Source organism: Psammomys obesus, unplaced genomic scaffold (genome assembly GCF_907164565.1).
Source record: "Psammomys obesus unplaced genomic scaffold, mPsaObe1.curated_primary_1811, whole genome shotgun sequence".
Classification (NCBI taxonomy): domain Eukaryota; kingdom Metazoa; phylum Chordata; class Mammalia; order Rodentia; family Muridae; genus Psammomys; species Psammomys obesus.
Window position 1 is genome coordinate 10,686,485 of NW_026590859.1, and position 17,643 is coordinate 10,704,127.

At 49.0% G+C, this 17,643-nt stretch overlaps 1 protein-coding gene across 1 annotated transcript; it reads right to left on the bottom strand.

Annotated features, from left to right (window-relative positions):
• Positions 1-237: 237 nt before the first annotated feature.
• Hhipl2 (HHIP like 2) lies at positions 238-17,256 on the bottom strand. Its single transcript, XM_055609247.1, has 9 exons — positions 16,939-17,256; positions 12,399-13,051; positions 10,500-10,643; positions 8,812-9,143; positions 7,330-7,456; positions 6,747-6,889; positions 3,492-3,573; positions 1,923-2,005; positions 238-849 (listed from the first exon to the last, which is right to left on the bottom strand). Exons 1-9 carry the CDS (start codon positions 17,254-17,256, stop codon positions 563-565), a joined length of 2,169 nt encoding a protein of 722 aa, XP_055465222.1. The 3' UTR covers positions 238-562.
• Positions 17,257-17,643: the final 387 nt, after the last annotated feature.

Consider the following 17,643-nt stretch of genomic DNA (forward strand, 5'->3'; position numbering starts at 1 on the left):
TATTAACCATTGGCTGAGCCCAGGTAGCAGATGCTGGGGGTCCAGAGCTGAGCCTTTCAGCTCACGGGCTTCTGTCTGGAGGACAGAAAGGGGCCATCCATCTTCCAGAGCTTAGTTAGGAGCCAGTCACACACAGGCAGCAGGAGTGTGGAGGGAGCTGCTTAACAAGCCAGCTGAAACACGCTAGATTCCCCATTGCCAAATAGTGAGATCAACGATGCACCAGTGTACGCCAAAGTTGATTTATTACCCCAGGTTGAAGGGATGTCAGGTGGGATTCCAGGCAGGTATGCACACTAGAGCGTGTCATAAGCCAGGTGCGGGGTGGTGTGGGCTGTGGTCTTCCCAGGGAAATGCTGCCCACAGACCAGGCTCATGTTTCTTCTGCAGACAGCAAGGTTTCCCAGGGAGAGAAAGCCCACACATGCTGGAGCCAAGCTCAGCCCAGCCCACCTGCAGCCAGGCTTCCTGACGGCTGAGATCTGCACTCAGCATCCAGCTGCAGATTCCACTCTGTGAGACCTCCTATCTCAGGTCCCACCGGCCAACTCAACCAATGGGGTCACGGGCGACTTCTGCCTGGGGACTTCCGCACCAGCTGTCTTATCCCAACACTGCTGCGGTCAAGATTCTGCTTCCTCCTCCTCTTGCCCTGGGGCCCTGGGGACCACACTCTGCCTTTCTTCTTGGTACCAGGCCCTCGAAATGTTTTCTTGCTTGAAGGAGAGGCTGGTTTCTTGGAGGAGCCTTTCTGAGGTGCAACCCGGTCCGAGCTAGAAGCTGAGGTTGCATTGGATGGTCTTTGAGCCACCTTTCGTGATGCCTCCTTCAGCAAGTCCAGGACCGTGGCTGGAAGGTAAGCGTTTATTCAGTGAGAACGCTACAACTCAGGAAGAAGCTATACAACAGCACAAAGGAACCTCCAGCCTTCTAAGAGACAGGGTCCGGCTGAATTCTCCGTGTTGGCCTCCAACTCTCTGGCTCAAGCAATCCTCCTGCCTCAACCTCCTGAGGAGCTGATACCATAAGTGCTACCACACCCAGCTTGCTCGAGGGTTCTGTGATATCAATTAGTTGTATTGCTATCGTTTTAATAACCCTCTCTTGCAGTAAGTGCCTTCCTTTGTGGACTGGAATCACTCCAGAGGTAAGTGGTTCTGGGATGTCTGCCTAAGATTGTATTCTTCCTCTTAAAAGTCTTCTGTGACTCCCTGTTTCATCACGAAGAATTCGTCATGTTAGGCTCCCTCACAGTGCCCTGCAGATCCTCTGTACCAGAACCTCCCAGCTATGCTTATTTCTCTATGTCCCTCTCCCATCTGAGCTGTAATTTGTATAAGTCAGAGATGCTGAGAATCCGTTGCTATATCCCCAGGCTTACCCAGAACATCCCACAAATTAAATACTAAATAATTATCTCCAAATGAATGAATACAAATTACATGAATGAATGAATGAATGAATGAATGAATGACCAGAGAACAACAGATCAAGGTAGAAGCAGGTATCTCTCTCATTAATTCTGGTCTGCAGAAAAGATATACACACTGAGCTACAAATTAATGATCCTTATAACCCTTAAGCAAAAAATTATTACCCTTGGAGCTCAAGATGGCTCAGCCATTAAGAGCACTACTGCTCTTGTTAAAGACCCAGGTTCAGTTCTCAGCACCCACACAGCGACTCACAATCAACAGGAGCTCCAGTTACAGGGGTTCTGAAGCCTCATTCTGGGCTCTGCAGTCTCCTGTGCACACACAGTGCACGTATTTAAATGTAGGCAAAACATCCATATACATAAAATAAATAAATCTCACAAAAAGAAAACAAAGAAGGTATGCCCCTCCCCCCTGGGGATTGCTGTGTGTTTGCTAAGGATGTAGGGCACCAGTGACCAAACCAAAACTCAGGAGGAGACTCACTGGCGAGTGGCCGGAACCGGATCTTCTTACTCGTGGTTCTTACCGGCACTGGCTTGTATTTGCACTTGCCTGGCGGGGCTCGCCTAGAGACATGGGCAGAAAGGGTAAAGACAGGATTGGGAGATCAAGGGCACCTTGGAGTGAGTATTTACAAAAACTGGAATAACCCTTTCTTGTCCGCAGGGCTTGGTAGCGGTGGTCAGAATGTGCTCAAATGGAGAAGAGAAAGGGCACTCAGTGCCTTCAGGAGGCAGTGAAGAAAGGAGGTCAGCATGGGGTCTGGGGACAGTCACAGCTAGGTCCTCAAGACCCTTTACAAAGTCTCAGTTTATGCATCTATGGAATGCAAAAAAAAAAAAAAGTGGTTTGCAATATTGTACAGGGAGATACTAAATATAAACAGAGAACTGTGTGTCTGACACATCACAAGTGATTGATGAAGAATGGAGTTTAAAATAAAAAACCCTTGGACAAGGCCTAGCATATAAGTGCTCAGAAGATGATGATGATAGTGATGGTGGGGATGATGGTGATTGTGGTGATGATGGTGATGGTAATCGTTATTGCAATGGTAGTGATGAATCACTTTAAGGAAATCCCTTCAAAAGGTTGTGGCACAGACCCTAAGCATGGCCCACCTCACCAGCTAGCATCAGGCTCATTTGTAAGTTTCATGTCCCCGTGTGCAACTCCTGAAACAAATGGGGCTTTGGGTCCTGAACTGGAACCTCCAGCCAGTGCTCTCTGCTTTTGTCACTTTGCTCTCAGATGTCACTGTCTCCCCAGGTGGGTCTGTGGCTTGACTGGCTTCAGTCTCCTTAGCCATGGCTTGAGGCCTCAGTCTTCTGTCTTCTTGGCATTCTGTCAACATTGTGTGTGCACAGTATTTCCTATTGTCGACAGAACCCAGCAATAATAATCCCTAAAATCCCAGCACTCAGAAGGCTGAGGCAGGAGGACCACCTTGAGTTCAAGACTACATAATCATAACGAGTTCCAGGCCAACTCCAGACTCTAAAGAGAAACAACGACAAAAGTTCACAACTGTTTTCTGCCTGGTTTCTCAGGGCTGTTCTTCAGAAAGAGGGGAGTTAGATTATGTCTTAACCAAACTAATCATAAAAGTGCCAAAGGAGAGGAAACTAGGTTCACTCCGGAAGCTGCTAATATGAAGAGAACTCCCTCTCCAGGCACACTCACCTAACCCAGAACACTCCTAAGGCTGGAGCACTCCAGGCCAGAGGACAAGAGCTGAGCACAGCAGCAGACTACAGTGGAGGCTGCCCAGGCCAGCTTCACCCTGTGCCAGTCCACAGGCTACCCTCAACAGGGCCTCTAAGGCACAGCCTTGGGGACCAACTAAACCTCTCCCAGGAATGTCTGAGCTCACACAGGTGAAGAGCCCAGTTGTTTAGTGAAGCAATGCCGGCCCCTGAGCAATGACTAGACCTATGTGTCGTACCTCTGCCGAACGCCACCTCAGATTTGGAAACAGCCGCAGAGGAAAGCATCATGCTGCAGGTCTATCTATGAACTAATTCCTGAGAAGAAAATGACACCAAATCTCACCTTGAGGGATCGACAAACTTGTAAATGGATCCATGGGGTGCGTAGGCGCTTGGGTAGGAGGTGGCCAGGAAATACAGCTCCCCTGAGGAGACAGCAATTGGGAAGAGCACCGTATCATCAGAACTGAGACACGCAGAAACCAAGGTAACGAAGCTATGCTCCGAAGCTACCATGAGCACTGTGGATGAGCTCTGGACTGCTGACGGCCAGCGCCTCAGTGGGCTGCAGGCTTCTTGATGGGAAAGATCACCTTAAATCTTCAAAGACTATCTCAGAACGAGGCCCAGGGGAGGCCACTCCATGAGTGTGCTGCGGGACCCAACAGACTTCTCAGCAAAGCTCCACCAGCTTCACTGAGCTTCTCCAGCTAGTTCACACAGGCGCAGGCTGGGGCCACCCGGCTTACTCTTCCCCTTCATCCCTTTTCCTCTCAGCTTAGCTTTGGCATTTTCCCCCCAGCCATTGGGTTGTATATTTCTCCATGACCATCCCCACCCTTTCAGCCTTTGCTCTTGGTCTTCTCCACACACCCCAATCACAAACACCTCCATCCATATTCTCTAGTGACACTTTAGGAGACAGCCATGCTTCCTCCCAGTTTCTCCTACTTGGACTTCAAGAAGCATCGTCACTCTCAAAGACCCTACCTCATGTCACCTAGCCTGGCAGTTGTCTGTGGGGAGCACGGCTGTGTCTGAGGATGAGCCTCGGCTCCAGGGTTACACTGGGAATTCTAGACATAAATTCTCACCACGGTAGTTCTGAGCTATGTTATCCCAACCTACACAAACAGTGCCTACTAGTTACTAATGGAATAACAACTAGTTACTAGTGTTTTGTGTTGGGGAGGGGAGGGAGAACATGCATATGTCCACACCTGTAACATGGACACATAGGCATCAGCATGCAGAGGCCACAGTTTGACTGCTCCCCACCTTATTTTTTGAGACACCATCTGCCTAGGCTGGCTAGGCCATGGAGCTCCAGGCTCCACCTGCCTCTGCTTCTCCAGCACCGAGGTTACAGCTGAAGTTACTACGACACCCAGTTTTTACCTGAGTGCTGGGGAACTGAACTCGGGTCTCCTCGCTTGCATGGCAGACACCTGACTCCCCAGATCTCTGTCCTTTCTTGTCTCCAATGCAAGCGCCTCCATGGCTGTGCCAACCTGACACAATGCTAGCAGGCTGCACTTTATTCAGTTTGCTTATGTGACTTCTCCTCAGCCTTACGGAGGACAACCATGAAGCTGCCAATATGACAGTTCTACAGCTCTTGCAACAGCTTTGTCCTGGGGTCTGTGGAGAACAGTGACCATGTGTTTCCCTGCAGAGTGTGAGGGTCTTAGGCTTTGCTGAGTCTGCTGTCCAGGGCAACAAGTATTGACAACGGTATGGCTTCACACACTGATAAGATGTGCTTACAAGAAGGAGAAGGAGTTCTCCTTCTGTTCTGAGAAGGAGTTCAAGGAGTCGGGACACATCCTGCTCTGGATTCAACTGCACTATCTGATTGGAGGCACCAAACACCACCAGATCATCATCAGATAAATGAGCTGCCTTCCACTAGTCTGCGTGAATGCAAGCCACTCTCTGGCAGGGACCCTGCAAACCACACAGAAGCTCCAAAGTTGGGGTGGGGGCTGTCTTACTGTGTGTTCACTTGACATGACTACAGCCTTTTGGTATGTTTTGAACATGCCACAGACTTCCAGTTCTATACTTAGGAGGAAAATGCAAAAGGTAAGTTTTATCTGGTACCCAGCTAACATTTTGAGTAGCTATTTTTACATCCTATTTGTTAATTTTGTGTATGTGAGACGGTGTATGCCACGGCACACATGTGGACACACCTCAGCATGTGTGTGGAAGTTGAAGGACAAGCTGCATGAATCAGTTCTCTCTCCTTGGAGCCCTGGATGGAACTCAGGTTGTCAGGTTTAGTAGAACCTTTACCATCTTGCCAGCTCTTTAATATCTATTTCAGGCAGAAAGATAGTTTTCCTGCAGGGGAACTTGCCGCAAGCATCCTTACTTAGGTCAGCTTGCCAACTGACCAGGGGATAGCTCGGGGCCAGCCATTCACTCAGCCTCGCTTCAATTACACCAAGAGTCAAGTCTAAGAGTTGCCTGACTAAAATGTGGCAAGAGCCGGGGCAGCTTCGTTCCACTTAAAAGCAGTGTGCCCAAAGCTTGCAACTGATAAGGGAGATGGTGTTCTCAGATGGAAGAGTCTCAATGGCGAGGGTAGGGGGGGGACACAAAGAACACAACATGGAGTCTGTTTTGCTAGGGTACAAAAGAAAGGAGCACAGTTGGGGGAAGCTTCTCTGGCCTCAGGGCTGGCCTGGGGCAAAGCCTTGACCAAGTCCTACTTCCCAGAATTCAGCCAGGGATTTAGTTTTGTTTGCTAGGAGTAGTGACTGTTTTCCCCTTCTGACAGAAGCCTACAGGCTCTGCAAACCAAACCTCCAAAGCCAGGGTTCTGTGCTCTGCTGCAGAGAAGCAAGCCACAGAGACTGCACCTCTAGGAAGGCTAGCCTATGGGGTTCCCGGCTCTGTCTACCTTTTGAGAGAGTCCAGAAGAAAGGCCCCACCAGGGGGGATGAATGGCTTATACTGCTCTATCCTCTCTTTGCTGAACACCTCTTGACAACCTGTGATTTCTCTACTTCTTTACACATTTGGATTCCCAATTTGCAACTCACTGACTCTTTCTACTTAAAATTCTTGAATTTCCACAATAACCCCTTGCTGATATAGAATGTTCCTCTCAAGGTGCCTATCCAGCAGCTAGCTGAGAGGAAAGGAAAGGGAACTGAATGGATGTCTTTATTGCCTACTCAAGATAGGGGCCCAAGAAGCCATCCTGAGGCTCCGAGTGGAGAGGGGCTAAAATCAGGGACTCGCCCAGCCCTGGCCTCACACAATAGAGAATATCAGGTCTCTGGGAGACTCATAGATACTGCGTTTTGCCCTTTCTCATTCTCTCTGTGTCTGATTCTCCGAAGTCAGAGATGACAGTGTTCTTTCACCATGACAGATTGGTGCTTGGGAAAATCAACAATCAATCTGCTCCCTCCCTGGTGACACTAAAAATATGACCGCGTCACCTGGCCACTGTGGTTACTGATTAGCCCGTGTGTTATGAAACTTGGCTCAAGGATCGCCACGAGAGAAGTGACAGTGACTGTTTAAGTGATGGGGGGTGTGCAGTCAGGGCCGGTGGCTGTGGAAAAGCATGAGAACGGATTACCTGCTTCATCTTCAGCAAAGGAGATGATGAACTTGCTGTATGCGCTGATCAGCCCCGGGAAGGCGCAAAATGAGTTGCCCAAGCAGATGTCTCGTTTTGTCCATTTCTTGGCTTTCCTATCTTCCCGCAAAGCCATAAGTCGACTAGATGAAAAACAAAAGCTTATGTTGTAACAATCTGTATTTCCATTCACAGATTATTTTCCCACCTAGCATCAGGGATCCTTGAGTACTAGCACTGAGTCCTTTTTGTTGTTATTGTTTGTTTTGTTTTGCTTTGTTTTGTTTTGAGACATGGTTTCTCTGTGTACCCTTGGCTGTCCTGGACTTGCTTTGTAGACCAGTCTAGCCTTGAACTCAAGAGATCCACCTGCCGTTGCCTCCCAGAGTGCTAGGATTACAGGCACGCACAAACTCAAGCACCGGTTCTAGCACTGAGTCTTAATTAAGCACAGTGAAGTATGCCTCTAAGAGGCAGGAGAATCACCACAAGTTTGGAGCCATTCTGTTCTACATCGTCCAGGTCAGCCAGGAACAGCAAGACTCTGCCTCAGAAACAAACAAGCAAGTAAATACTTCCTTACCCACTCATGAAGTCCCCGAAGATGTAGAGGCCATTGAGATTGGGGGATTCACACCCACGGTAGACATAGCCTCCAGTGACCGACTTTCCCACGGCATGGCCATAAGCATAGATGGGCAGAATGTCATCTGTCAGGACCGAGAGAGAGAGAGAGAGAGAGAGAGAGAGAGAGAGAGAAGAGAGAAGAGAGAAGCTTGTAGTCCCAGCAGAGAGGTCTAAGGAATCAAAAGTGGACTTGAATTCTTTATTTTTCTCAACAGACCAACCACAGTATGCAAGCTTCCCGTTAGACTGTTATCTCAACCTAAATTCCCAGCCTGACACCTGGTTGCCTGCTTGGGCTCTCAGGGTAGATACTCAGGTGTTATCATATGAGAAGCCTTGAGACACATGTGGAGACCGAAGGATCAATAAGCCTAAAGCCAGCCTGGGTTATGTGAGACCCTATCTCAGGAGGAGGAGGAGGAGGTGACCAACAGTCTTCAACTTTGAAGCAGGAGGAGCTCTTGCACATCCCTATTGATTGGTTTACTGTTGATTTTGAGATGCTGCTCTCATCCTCGTGTGTATGTGCAGTAACATTTTAGTGGGATGTTCCAACTGGGAGATAGTTTTTAAAGCCTGTGCAGCCATCAAGTTTGCTTGACCAGTGGTTCTCAAAATAGAACGCCACTCAAGTAACTTCTCTCAGGTACTAGTTAGTCCCTGCCCCTCAGCTCATCCAGAATGTAAATTCCTTACGTCTGGCATACACCATATGAATCAATATTTTTAAAAAATTTATTGTATCTGTATGTGTGTGCATTTGTGATGAGGATGGTTTTCAGAAGTTGGTTTGAGTTTCCCAATACGTAGACCCCAGGATCAACTCAGGTCATCACCTTTGGCATCAAGCACCTTTATCTACTGAGCCATCTCAGTGGCTCCAAATCAATATCAACTGGCTTTTATTTTCTATTCCAGAGTTGGTCAACATTCCACTCCATGAAACAGAACAAGCATTTCAATGATCTAAGCAAAAGAAATTGTTATGGTGAAGATGGTTTTGTGAAAACAGAAAAAGCTAGGTGCTCCCAGCAGTCAGTTGGCTGAGGCTGGAGGATCATGGGTTCAAGAAGCAAAAGCAAAAACAGGACACGCAGTAACATTCAAAGTTCCTGTCTTTGTAAGGCATCCCCAGAGAAATGGAACAACAGGAAAATAGCTGATCCACTAACCTCATGGGGTACTCCCCGCCCCCACAGGGTGTGCAGATGGGAATTCCCTATGTAGCCCAGGTTGACCGAATTCACAACCCTCCAGCCTCTGCCTCCAGCACTGGGATTCTAGGTAAGTACTGCCCTGGCTACAGGGATCTCCAGTGCGTTTGTGGTATCTGGGGCACCATGGAGGCCACCATCAGGAGCCTCAGGCTGTCTTCCCCTTCTTCCATGGTCAATCTAGTTAATTCACTCAGAAACCACACAAACTGTGTCTCACTTACCCAGGGAGGCATTATGACAAAGTTTCTTGTCATAGCATTCGAACCCTTCCTTTGCCCTCCAGCCATAGTTCCCGCCTTTGACGATGAGGTCAACTTCCTCAAACTTGTTCTGGCCCACGTCCCCACAGAACAGCCGACCTCGGCCCTGCCGTGTGATGGGGTCCCCTCGGTCCACAGCACAGCGCCACATGTTTCTGACCCCGTAGGCATAGACGGCAGGGTGGGCGCCTGGCTCAGACAGGAAGGGGTTGTCCGGGGGCACGCGGTACGGCTGGCCATGCGTGCCTGCCCCATTCACATCAATCCTTAACACTTTCCCCAGCAGAGAGCTTCTAGAAGACAAAACGCCAAGACAGAGGCCCAGGTGAGCCAGGACACCAGCAGGAGAGGCAAAGGACCGGAGGAGAGAACCAGGGAGGCCACAGAAAGATGGCTGGGAATCCCACAGGGGAAGTGACCCTAGTTGGTTCTTCTAAATATATACAAGATGTTTAAGAGTGCCTCATGTCTGATTTACCAGAGAATGTGACACATCTTGTACCATATGACCCTAAGTAATTTGAAGCTTTTGTTTTCTGTCTTAATGATGGGTGCTCTCCAATTTGGTCTAATGTTATAAATTTGAAACTAAATAATGGTTTTACTTTTTCCCAGATAGCAGTGTGCTCCCAAAAAAGAACAGGCTTTTCTCCTCCTCCTCCTCCTCCTCCTCCTCCTCCTCCTCCTCCTCCTATTTTAGAGGCTCTTCTGGTGAGTTTGACTGCTGGGCTGTGACGCTGTGCTGCTGTTGTGATAACACATTTCAATGAGCTGTTACGCACATGGTACTCAGTGAAGTCCCTGAAAGCCAGCATCCAGCAGGTACTAGCTTAGGGTAACTCACATTAATATTTTATGCCTAGGAATAGTGGGAGCAAGTGTTCCCTGAGTGCAAAGAGCAGAAGGACCCAGTGACCCTGACAGACAGCACAGATGGCATCGATGGGCTCTGATACCAGTGTCCAAGTCTCAGGTTCTGCCACGTACCTCCTGGGCTCTTTTTCATGGCTGTAAAATGAAAACCACAATCCCTGCACTTCACAGGAGTCTTTCATACATGTTTACAGTCGGCCTGGTACTGAGGACATAACAATTAAAACAGATTAAGATTTTGCCCTTTAAGCACATATTCTTGAGTATAATATGAGAAGCAGCCACTTTCAATCCCACAGGCACTCAGTATATATCAGCTCTTATTGACTGGCTTATCATATGTGTCTGGGCCTAGAACAGAGCCTGGTTGTTGGCTCATAGCATCCTGCTAACATACATTTAATTTTTAATTTTTTTCTACACAGCACTGTGATAGTTATATTAAACATTTATTTGTTTATCTACTTATTGAGACAGGGTCTCACTCTGTAGCCCTGGCTGTCCTGGAGCTCACTATGTAGACCAGGCTGGCCTCAAACCCATAGAGATCTGCCTGCCTCTGCCTCTCAAGGGCTGGGATTAAAGGTATGCATCAGCACGCACGGCTACATTGAGCAGCGTGTTACATATGTATCGTTGATGGGACAGCAATCCAAAGGCTCCTCTCATTGGCTCCAGTTAAAGGATCCATCATCTAAGTTTGACTCTGAAAAAGAACAATGTACCAGAGGTGTGCTCGGGAGAAGAGGAAGGAGTGCAGCCTCCATCCACCTTACATGTTCTGAGCATTTCCAAACTTGCCAAAGGGATCCCCAGCCTGCCCTCCATCCCCAGTGAATATGTACAGATAGCCATCCAAGCCAAAGAGAAGCTGTCCACCATTGTGGTTTGAGGCTGGTTCGTCTATCTCCAAGATGACCCTGGAAGAGAAAAAGAAACTCCACATTAGGCTTTGGCATGGTGGAAGCTCCATGTTCTTGAGACACCAGAAGTTGGCTGATCCAAGCTGCCAAGATCTGCCTGAGGTAGGGCCAGGGTAATAGCCACCCTCTCTAGGGTTTGTCTTTACTCTCTGCCCCACCAGAACTCCCCGCTCCTTCCTTAGAAAGGCAAATGTATTGAGTCATTCTGTTCTTCCAATCCTTTAGCCTGTTTATGATGGTGTGATGATTTGAACAAAATGGCCCCCATAGCCACTTAGGGAGAGGCACCATTAGGAGGTGTGGCCTTGCTGGAGTGGGTGTGGCTTGTTGGAGGAAGTGCGTGACTGGGGGTGGACTTTGAATTCTCAGAAGCTCAAGTGTGGTCAGTGTGTCTTAGTCTTCCTTACTGCTGCCTTCAGATGAAGATGTAGAACTCTAAGCTCCTTCTCCAGCACCATGTCTGCCTGCACACTGCTGTTTTCTACCATGACAATAAGGGGCTAACCCCTAAGAGTTGCCATGGCCATGGTTTCTCTTCACAGCAATAGAAACGCTAAGACAGACGAGAAAAAACTGCTGAGACAGGAAGGAGAAGGAAGGGGAGAAAGCAGAGTGACAGAGAGACAAAGCCTGATCTCGGAGCTAGCTAGAACTAGTGCCTTATCTGTCCTGGTGACCAACTTGAGACAGTCTAGAGTCATCAGAGAGTCTCAGTTGAGGGATTGCCTCCTCAGATTGCCTTACGAGCTTGTCTGTAGGGGACCATCTAGATTGCCAATTGATGTAGGAGAGCACAGCCCACTGTGGGCATCCCATCCTTAGAAAGCTGGAACTGGCTGTGTGCCGAAGTGTGGTGAGTGTAACCCAGCTACTGAGCAGCACCGTCCGTTGTTCCTGCTGTACTTCCTGCCTGTGAACTGAGATCCTCGGCTGAAGGTAATGCTGTATGGAAGAGCAAGCAAGCCGACCTTCAAGTTCCTGCTTTACGGCCTGCCCTGCCTTCCCTCAGTGACGGACTGTGGCCTGGAAGCATGAGCCGAATAAACCCTTCCCTCCTCTAACTTGTTTTGGACACAGGATCTGTCACAGCAACATAAAGAAACCATAGCATCATATAACCCTGCAGCGGTAACTGTATGGTCTTGTGCCATTGCTCCTGTTGGGGTGAGAAATACCACACTGAAGGTAAAGGGTCAGGTACTCAGTGGCCACACAAGTGGTTAGAGGCTACAGCTGCATTTAACATAATGATCTATAATCACTTTGAAATCCCCTTTGGCTGTCAGTCCTGGCTTCTCCACTGTCAACACAGCAAGTGTCACTCTAACTAGGTTTGGTAAGAAGGTGAGAGTTATGCCCCAAAAAGAAGCTTTACTCTGGAGTTATCCAGGTTGTCCTCGTTCATGAGAAGTGATGCTTTCTTCAACGTTTTTTTACGTGTGTTAATTTATTTCCCTGCAAGTATGTATGTGCACCACCTACATGCAGTTCCAGCAGGTGCCAGAAGGGGAAGTCATATGCCTAGAACTGGAATTACAGAGGGTTGTGCGCTGTTGTGTGGGTGCTGGGGACTGAACACGGGTCCTCTGTAAGAGCAACCACTGCTGTCAGCTCCAGAGCCATCTGTCCAGGCTGTTTTCTTAACGTTTTATGCAAGTGCTCAAAAACCAGGCCCATTCCTGCTCCACTACCCCAGTAATGGAAGGACAGCATTTGGGAGCACAGTTTCAGGTTCTCATGACATTGTCTTACCTCTCTGATTTGGGGTCCGCTTTGTTAGGGTCAGACAAGGAAACCTTCATCTCACTAATCCGGATTTTTTCCACCTTCCTCTTGCCCAGGCATGAATAATAAATATAGAACTTGCGGTTGTAGCGGAATTTGGGATGAAAAGCCAGCCCCAAAAAGCCTCTCTCATCCCCGATCCAAGGTGTGGTCAGTACCATGCTCTTGAGATCCAGGAAGGGCCGTTCCAGGCGGCTCCCGTCGGGGAGGTAGACCCACACTACTCCTACCTGCTCAGCAACAAAGAAGCGGTGGGTGCCGTCCCTGGCGTGGACCATGGACACAGGGTTCCTCAGTCCATTGGCCACCTCAGCCAGGCAGAGCTGCAGGCAGCCCTTCTGGTCCTCAGCCACCACCCCCAGGTTGCGGTTGAGCTGATTATTCTTCAGGACGTTGGGGAAGCAGTAGTCCTCATCCGGAAGGTTGAGGAGGCGGCAGAGGCGAGCACCGTCTTCTCCGTGGGACTCCTGGAGGCCACTGTCATTGGTTAGCAAGGAGATGGCAGAGTGGCAGCTGTGGTGGAAGGCAGAGCAGTAGTCAGAGCAGAGACCCGGAAGGTTCCGGAGGGGTGTCTGGGGGTTCTCAGCATCGTAGAGGTGGGCTGCATAGGGAGAGCACTCCTGGAAAAAAAAAAAAAAAAAAAAAGTCCAGTAGGTTTCTGGAGGCTTGAATACAAATTGTTGTTAATCATTTCTCTAGAGCCCAAATTTCTGATGTAGTTAATGCGCCTGGAGAAAAACCCTCACGTATTCACTGCGCTGTGTCTAACACTGTAATAGTTTAGTTCTTTTTGAAAATGTGTATTGGCATATTAAGTTGTACATAATCATCATGACATTTTTATGTCGTATTTTTATCATATTTCACTACATCACCTCTCCTGTCCCCTTTCCATTTTCACTGAGCTCCTTCTTTGCAACTACATTCTTTGCAACACATTCAGTGTTTGTGTGTGTGCTTGCATGGGCATTCACACGTGCGTGTATGTTCATGTGAGAAATCCAATGAGTTTTTATTAGATGTTTGCATGACAATGGGGGAGGGTTTGTTTACAGGAACAAGAAACCTTATTTGTGGTCACACAAAGAAGAAAATGTCCTTCCCTCCATGATCAACCATTAACTAGATATAGGTCATCAGGGCTGGAGTCCCATGAGTTTCTCCCATTCCATGACAGGCAGGTAGATCTTCTGAAAGTAACAGAGCTCTCAATAGCTTCACTCTTGACACTCAAGATTATATTAAAAGATAGATGAATATTTTAAAAAGATTTATCTTTATGTATGTGTATGTGTGAGTACCTGAATGAGTTTGTGTACACCCTGAGCATGTGCCCATCAGAGACCCTGGGACTGTAGCTACAGACAGTTGTGAACCACCATGTGGGTGCAACTAAACCCTGGTCCTCTATAAGAGAAGCCAATGCTCTTAACCCCTGAAGCGCCTCTCCCTCTCTGGGAGAATATTTTTTAAAGATAGCAGTATCACATTTTTTCATTCCTTCTTTTCTCAAAGTGAAGCAAGATGGCACATGTTCCATGTCTATTAAACCTGATGCCTAGTGTTAGTACTTTACATTCTATGTTCCTTAGCAATCCAAACTCACATAATCAAAATGGCTGTTCGGTGTATCGCTCCCAGAGGCTAAGATGCTTAGCAACTTGTTCATACATTAAACATTTGTGCTTGATATAGGCGAGGCTCTATGCTGGAAGCTATAGATTTCGCTTTCAATTCTGGCTCTTAAGTAATGCTATTGTACTATACAAAAGTATATAAAATTAAATGTCTGAAAGAGTATCTGCTATTTGACCTCCTAGACTGTAGTAATTTCAGGAAACAACAGGGGGCTGGACTCTCAGCTCCCTGCAGTGTTAACAGACAGACCACTGAGACCTGGAAAGTAAAAAGGGCAGCTGTGATGGTTTAAATGAGAATGGCCTTTATTGGCTCATTCATATATTTGAGTATTTGGTCCCCAGTTGCAGGCCTGTTTTGGAAGGACTGTGACCTTGTGGGTGGAGGTGTGTCATGGGGGGTGGTCTCGTACGCTTTGCAGTATGCTTTCTCTCTGTGTCACGGTTGTGGATCAGGATGTGAGCTCTCAGCTGGTCCTTCATCATCATGGACTCTAACCCTCTGAAACCATAAGCCAAATTAAATGCTTTCTTTTATAAGTTGCCTTTGGCCATGGTGCTCCATCACAGCAATAAAAAAGCAACTAAGACATGGGGTTTAAGGGACAGATCGTGGGTAGAGCAGCAGTAGGGTGGGGGTGAGTCTGTCAGCCAAGTGCCCCAGACCACAGGCAGCTCTTGCAGCCAAGCAGCCTGTGTGACTGGACCAGCAGTGTTTTTCCTGTGTATTAGCGGCTCACTTTCCTCACTTGCCCTATCGGGCACTATAGAGCAAGCCCTTGGTTACCAGGCTGAAGGAAAGAAAGAAACTCAGAGATGCACAGCTCCTCCGCTTGGACCCACTGGCTTGAGTGTCAGCTCGCCACAGTCCATCCTCTCGTGGACCATGAAACAAAGGAGGGGGGAGCAAGGGTGAAAAGGTGGAATGCTTGGGGACAGAAGTTGGCTGTGGGAATATGACTGTCACCCTGGTGTCCTCTTAGGCAGCCGTGTAGAGCTCGCAAAGCTGTTTGACTGAGCTCAGGAACCGAGAGCTATCTCCCAGGGGGAGACTCAAGTTCAGAAGAGGCTCTACTAGCAACTGCACTTCCCCCGTGCACAGGCCCCACAAGCAGCAGCGGGCAAAGCACACACTCAAGTTCTCATGGAGCTCACGCTTCTTGGAGTTAGAAAACATTACAGAAATGGCCCAGACATGATGCCGTACTTCACTCTGGTGTGATGTAACCAAGAGGTTCTGAGACCCGGAGCCAACACATGATTTCCGAGGGGTAAGGGTCCTAAAAACCGGCAGAACCACTCTCAGGTATAGTCCACACGTTGTGTGTGTGTGTTGGGGGGTAGCCTTGTCTATTTTACCAAATGAACACAGCTAGGTTAGATTATTCTTCAAGTCCATAAATAAAGGAGCAGCTGAATGTTGCTTTCTGAATCCAAGAGGGGATGAGAAGGGAGGTTTCCATGCTGCTTGTAAAAGCCCAACTTCTGGGGCTGAGGAGATGGTTCAGGGACAGAAGTGCTCACTTGCAGGCATGAGGACCTGCATTTGGATCCCAGCCTAGTGCTTGTGTCTATAATCCCAGCACTGGGGCAAAGACAGAGACTCCCTAAAACTCACTGGCCAGCTGTCCTACCCGAATCAGGGAGTTCCAAAAGACTCCCATAAGACCCTGTCCCAAAACATAAGGTAAAGAATAACAGAGGAAGATGCCTAATAGTGACCTCTAGCCAACACACACAAACACACATACACACAATACACTTCCATACACACAGAGACACACATATACACACATATATATATGCAGAAACACACATACACACACATACACATCCATACACGCATGCATCCAAACACACAGACACGCACATACACACATATACACATGCAGACACACACATACACATCCATACACACACACACACACATGCATCCAAACACACAGACACACACACACACACACACACACACACACGCACACACACACCACTCTCATCTCAGAGTTAAATCTCCAGGAAACCGCTGAGGGTTGGCGCCCTGGCCTGAGAGCACAGCCCCAGGGCGATGCCACCCAGGTGTCTGTCCTCTGAGTCATGCTGTACTGACTCCTGTCTGGGCTGTGTGTGACCATGCATAGAGCTAAGGAGGCTGGAACACTGAGCACAGTGGCCATGGTGGGGAAAGATGTCCTGGGACAGGCACACGATAACACTAAATGTCCTGGAAGATGTCAGGTCAAAGATCAGCCTGGGCATCTGTCACATTAGAGAGCTGCTCTCTTGCAGCAAGTTCTCTGGTTGGCACCCGCTTCCTACGCATTGGGGTGTGTGTGTGAGTATGTGTGTGTGCAGCCTGTATATTTGTGTGCTCAAGCTCTCACATGTGGATTTTGGCTGCTGCTGGGCCTGAAGGGGAGAAACTCTGAGTCATTGCCTCTCAGCAACTCCAGGCTCTCTCCATCCTGCTCGGAAGCTCTGCAGACACGACCCCAATTCCTGCCACCACCACTGTCAGGAGAGAAGCCCCTTGGCAAAGCCCCATGCCAGCAGGTGTCACCACTCCCTCCTTGCACCATGCATAGACGCCACAGGAATGCTGGCCCAGCTCTCTGGTCCTTGCAGGCAGGACTGAGCAGCTGCACCGACAACTCCATGAATACCTCCCTCAGTCTCTGCTGTCTGGGGAAAAGCCCCAGAGGGAAGAGGATGGAGACCCTCTTCAATATCACCCTCTTCTCCAGATCCCGGGGGAGGCTCCCGGCACGAGCATCCTACCCCAGGATCTTCCATTCAGCCCAGCACCCTCATGCCAGAAAGCACCTTTCCAAACCAGGCCCCTCTCCTCCTCTCAGGATTACACGCAGACCCACCTGGCAGAGGATGTCCTTGATGTAACCACCGCACAGTTCATGGCCCGTCAGGTCGAAGTAGTTCATGATGTCCCAGTACCGGGCAGCAATGCGGCGGTCCTTGCGCCGATCGCAGCAGCCAAAGGAGTCGTAGTCAGAGCAGAACTCCAGATGGAGAGAAGGGCGAAAGGGTGGTCCATAATCCAAGCACTGAGGGTGTCCCTGCAGCAGGCCCACCCAGCCCCACAGGAATGCGAGGCCCAGGCAGAAAATGCCGGGAGAGAGCCATGGGGCCCGACTACCAGGAACAGCTTGTGGGCTAGTATGTTTTCCCAGCATCTGGGCCTTGGGCATTCTCTGCTTCTGCCTTCCTGGGTTGGCCTGCCCAGTCTGCCCAAGCTCCCTCCCCCGCTCCCAATTTCTCTTCCTTCTTTCTCTCCCTCACATCCTGCCCCAAGTTCACCGAGGTGTTTGGTCAGTGAAGTCCTGTCTCTGGGCTGGTGGCTAAGAGTCCCTAGTGACATCAGGGCGAGGTGTTCTTCCCTGTCAGTCCTGCCTAAAAGCAAAACTGGAGCCAGTCTCGTCTCCAGTGCCAAGTGGTTGGGGACCACGGGTGCTTCGCCAAAAGGCGTGATGGCGCCAATGACCTCGGTGCCGGGATTCCTCAAACTGCACAGAGTTCCCGCCATGTTGGGAGCAGGCCAGGAAATTCCCGCTTGTTTACTG

Excerpts from the sequence above, each read along its gene's own strand:
- Hhipl2 (XM_055609247.1), bottom strand. The coding sequence starts at position 17,256 with ATGCTGGGAAAACATACTAGCCCACAAGCTGTTCCTGGTAGTCGGGCC. Across the intron at positions 6,890-7,329 it reads TTCGGGGACTTCATGAGTGG|TCGACTTATGGCTTTGCGGG; the intron begins GTAAGGAAGTAT and ends TTTTTCATCTAG. Across the intron at positions 3,574-6,746 it reads CTTTGCTGAAGATGAAGCAG|GGGAGCTGTATTTCCTGGCC; the intron begins GTAATCCGTTCT and ends CTGTCTCCTCAG.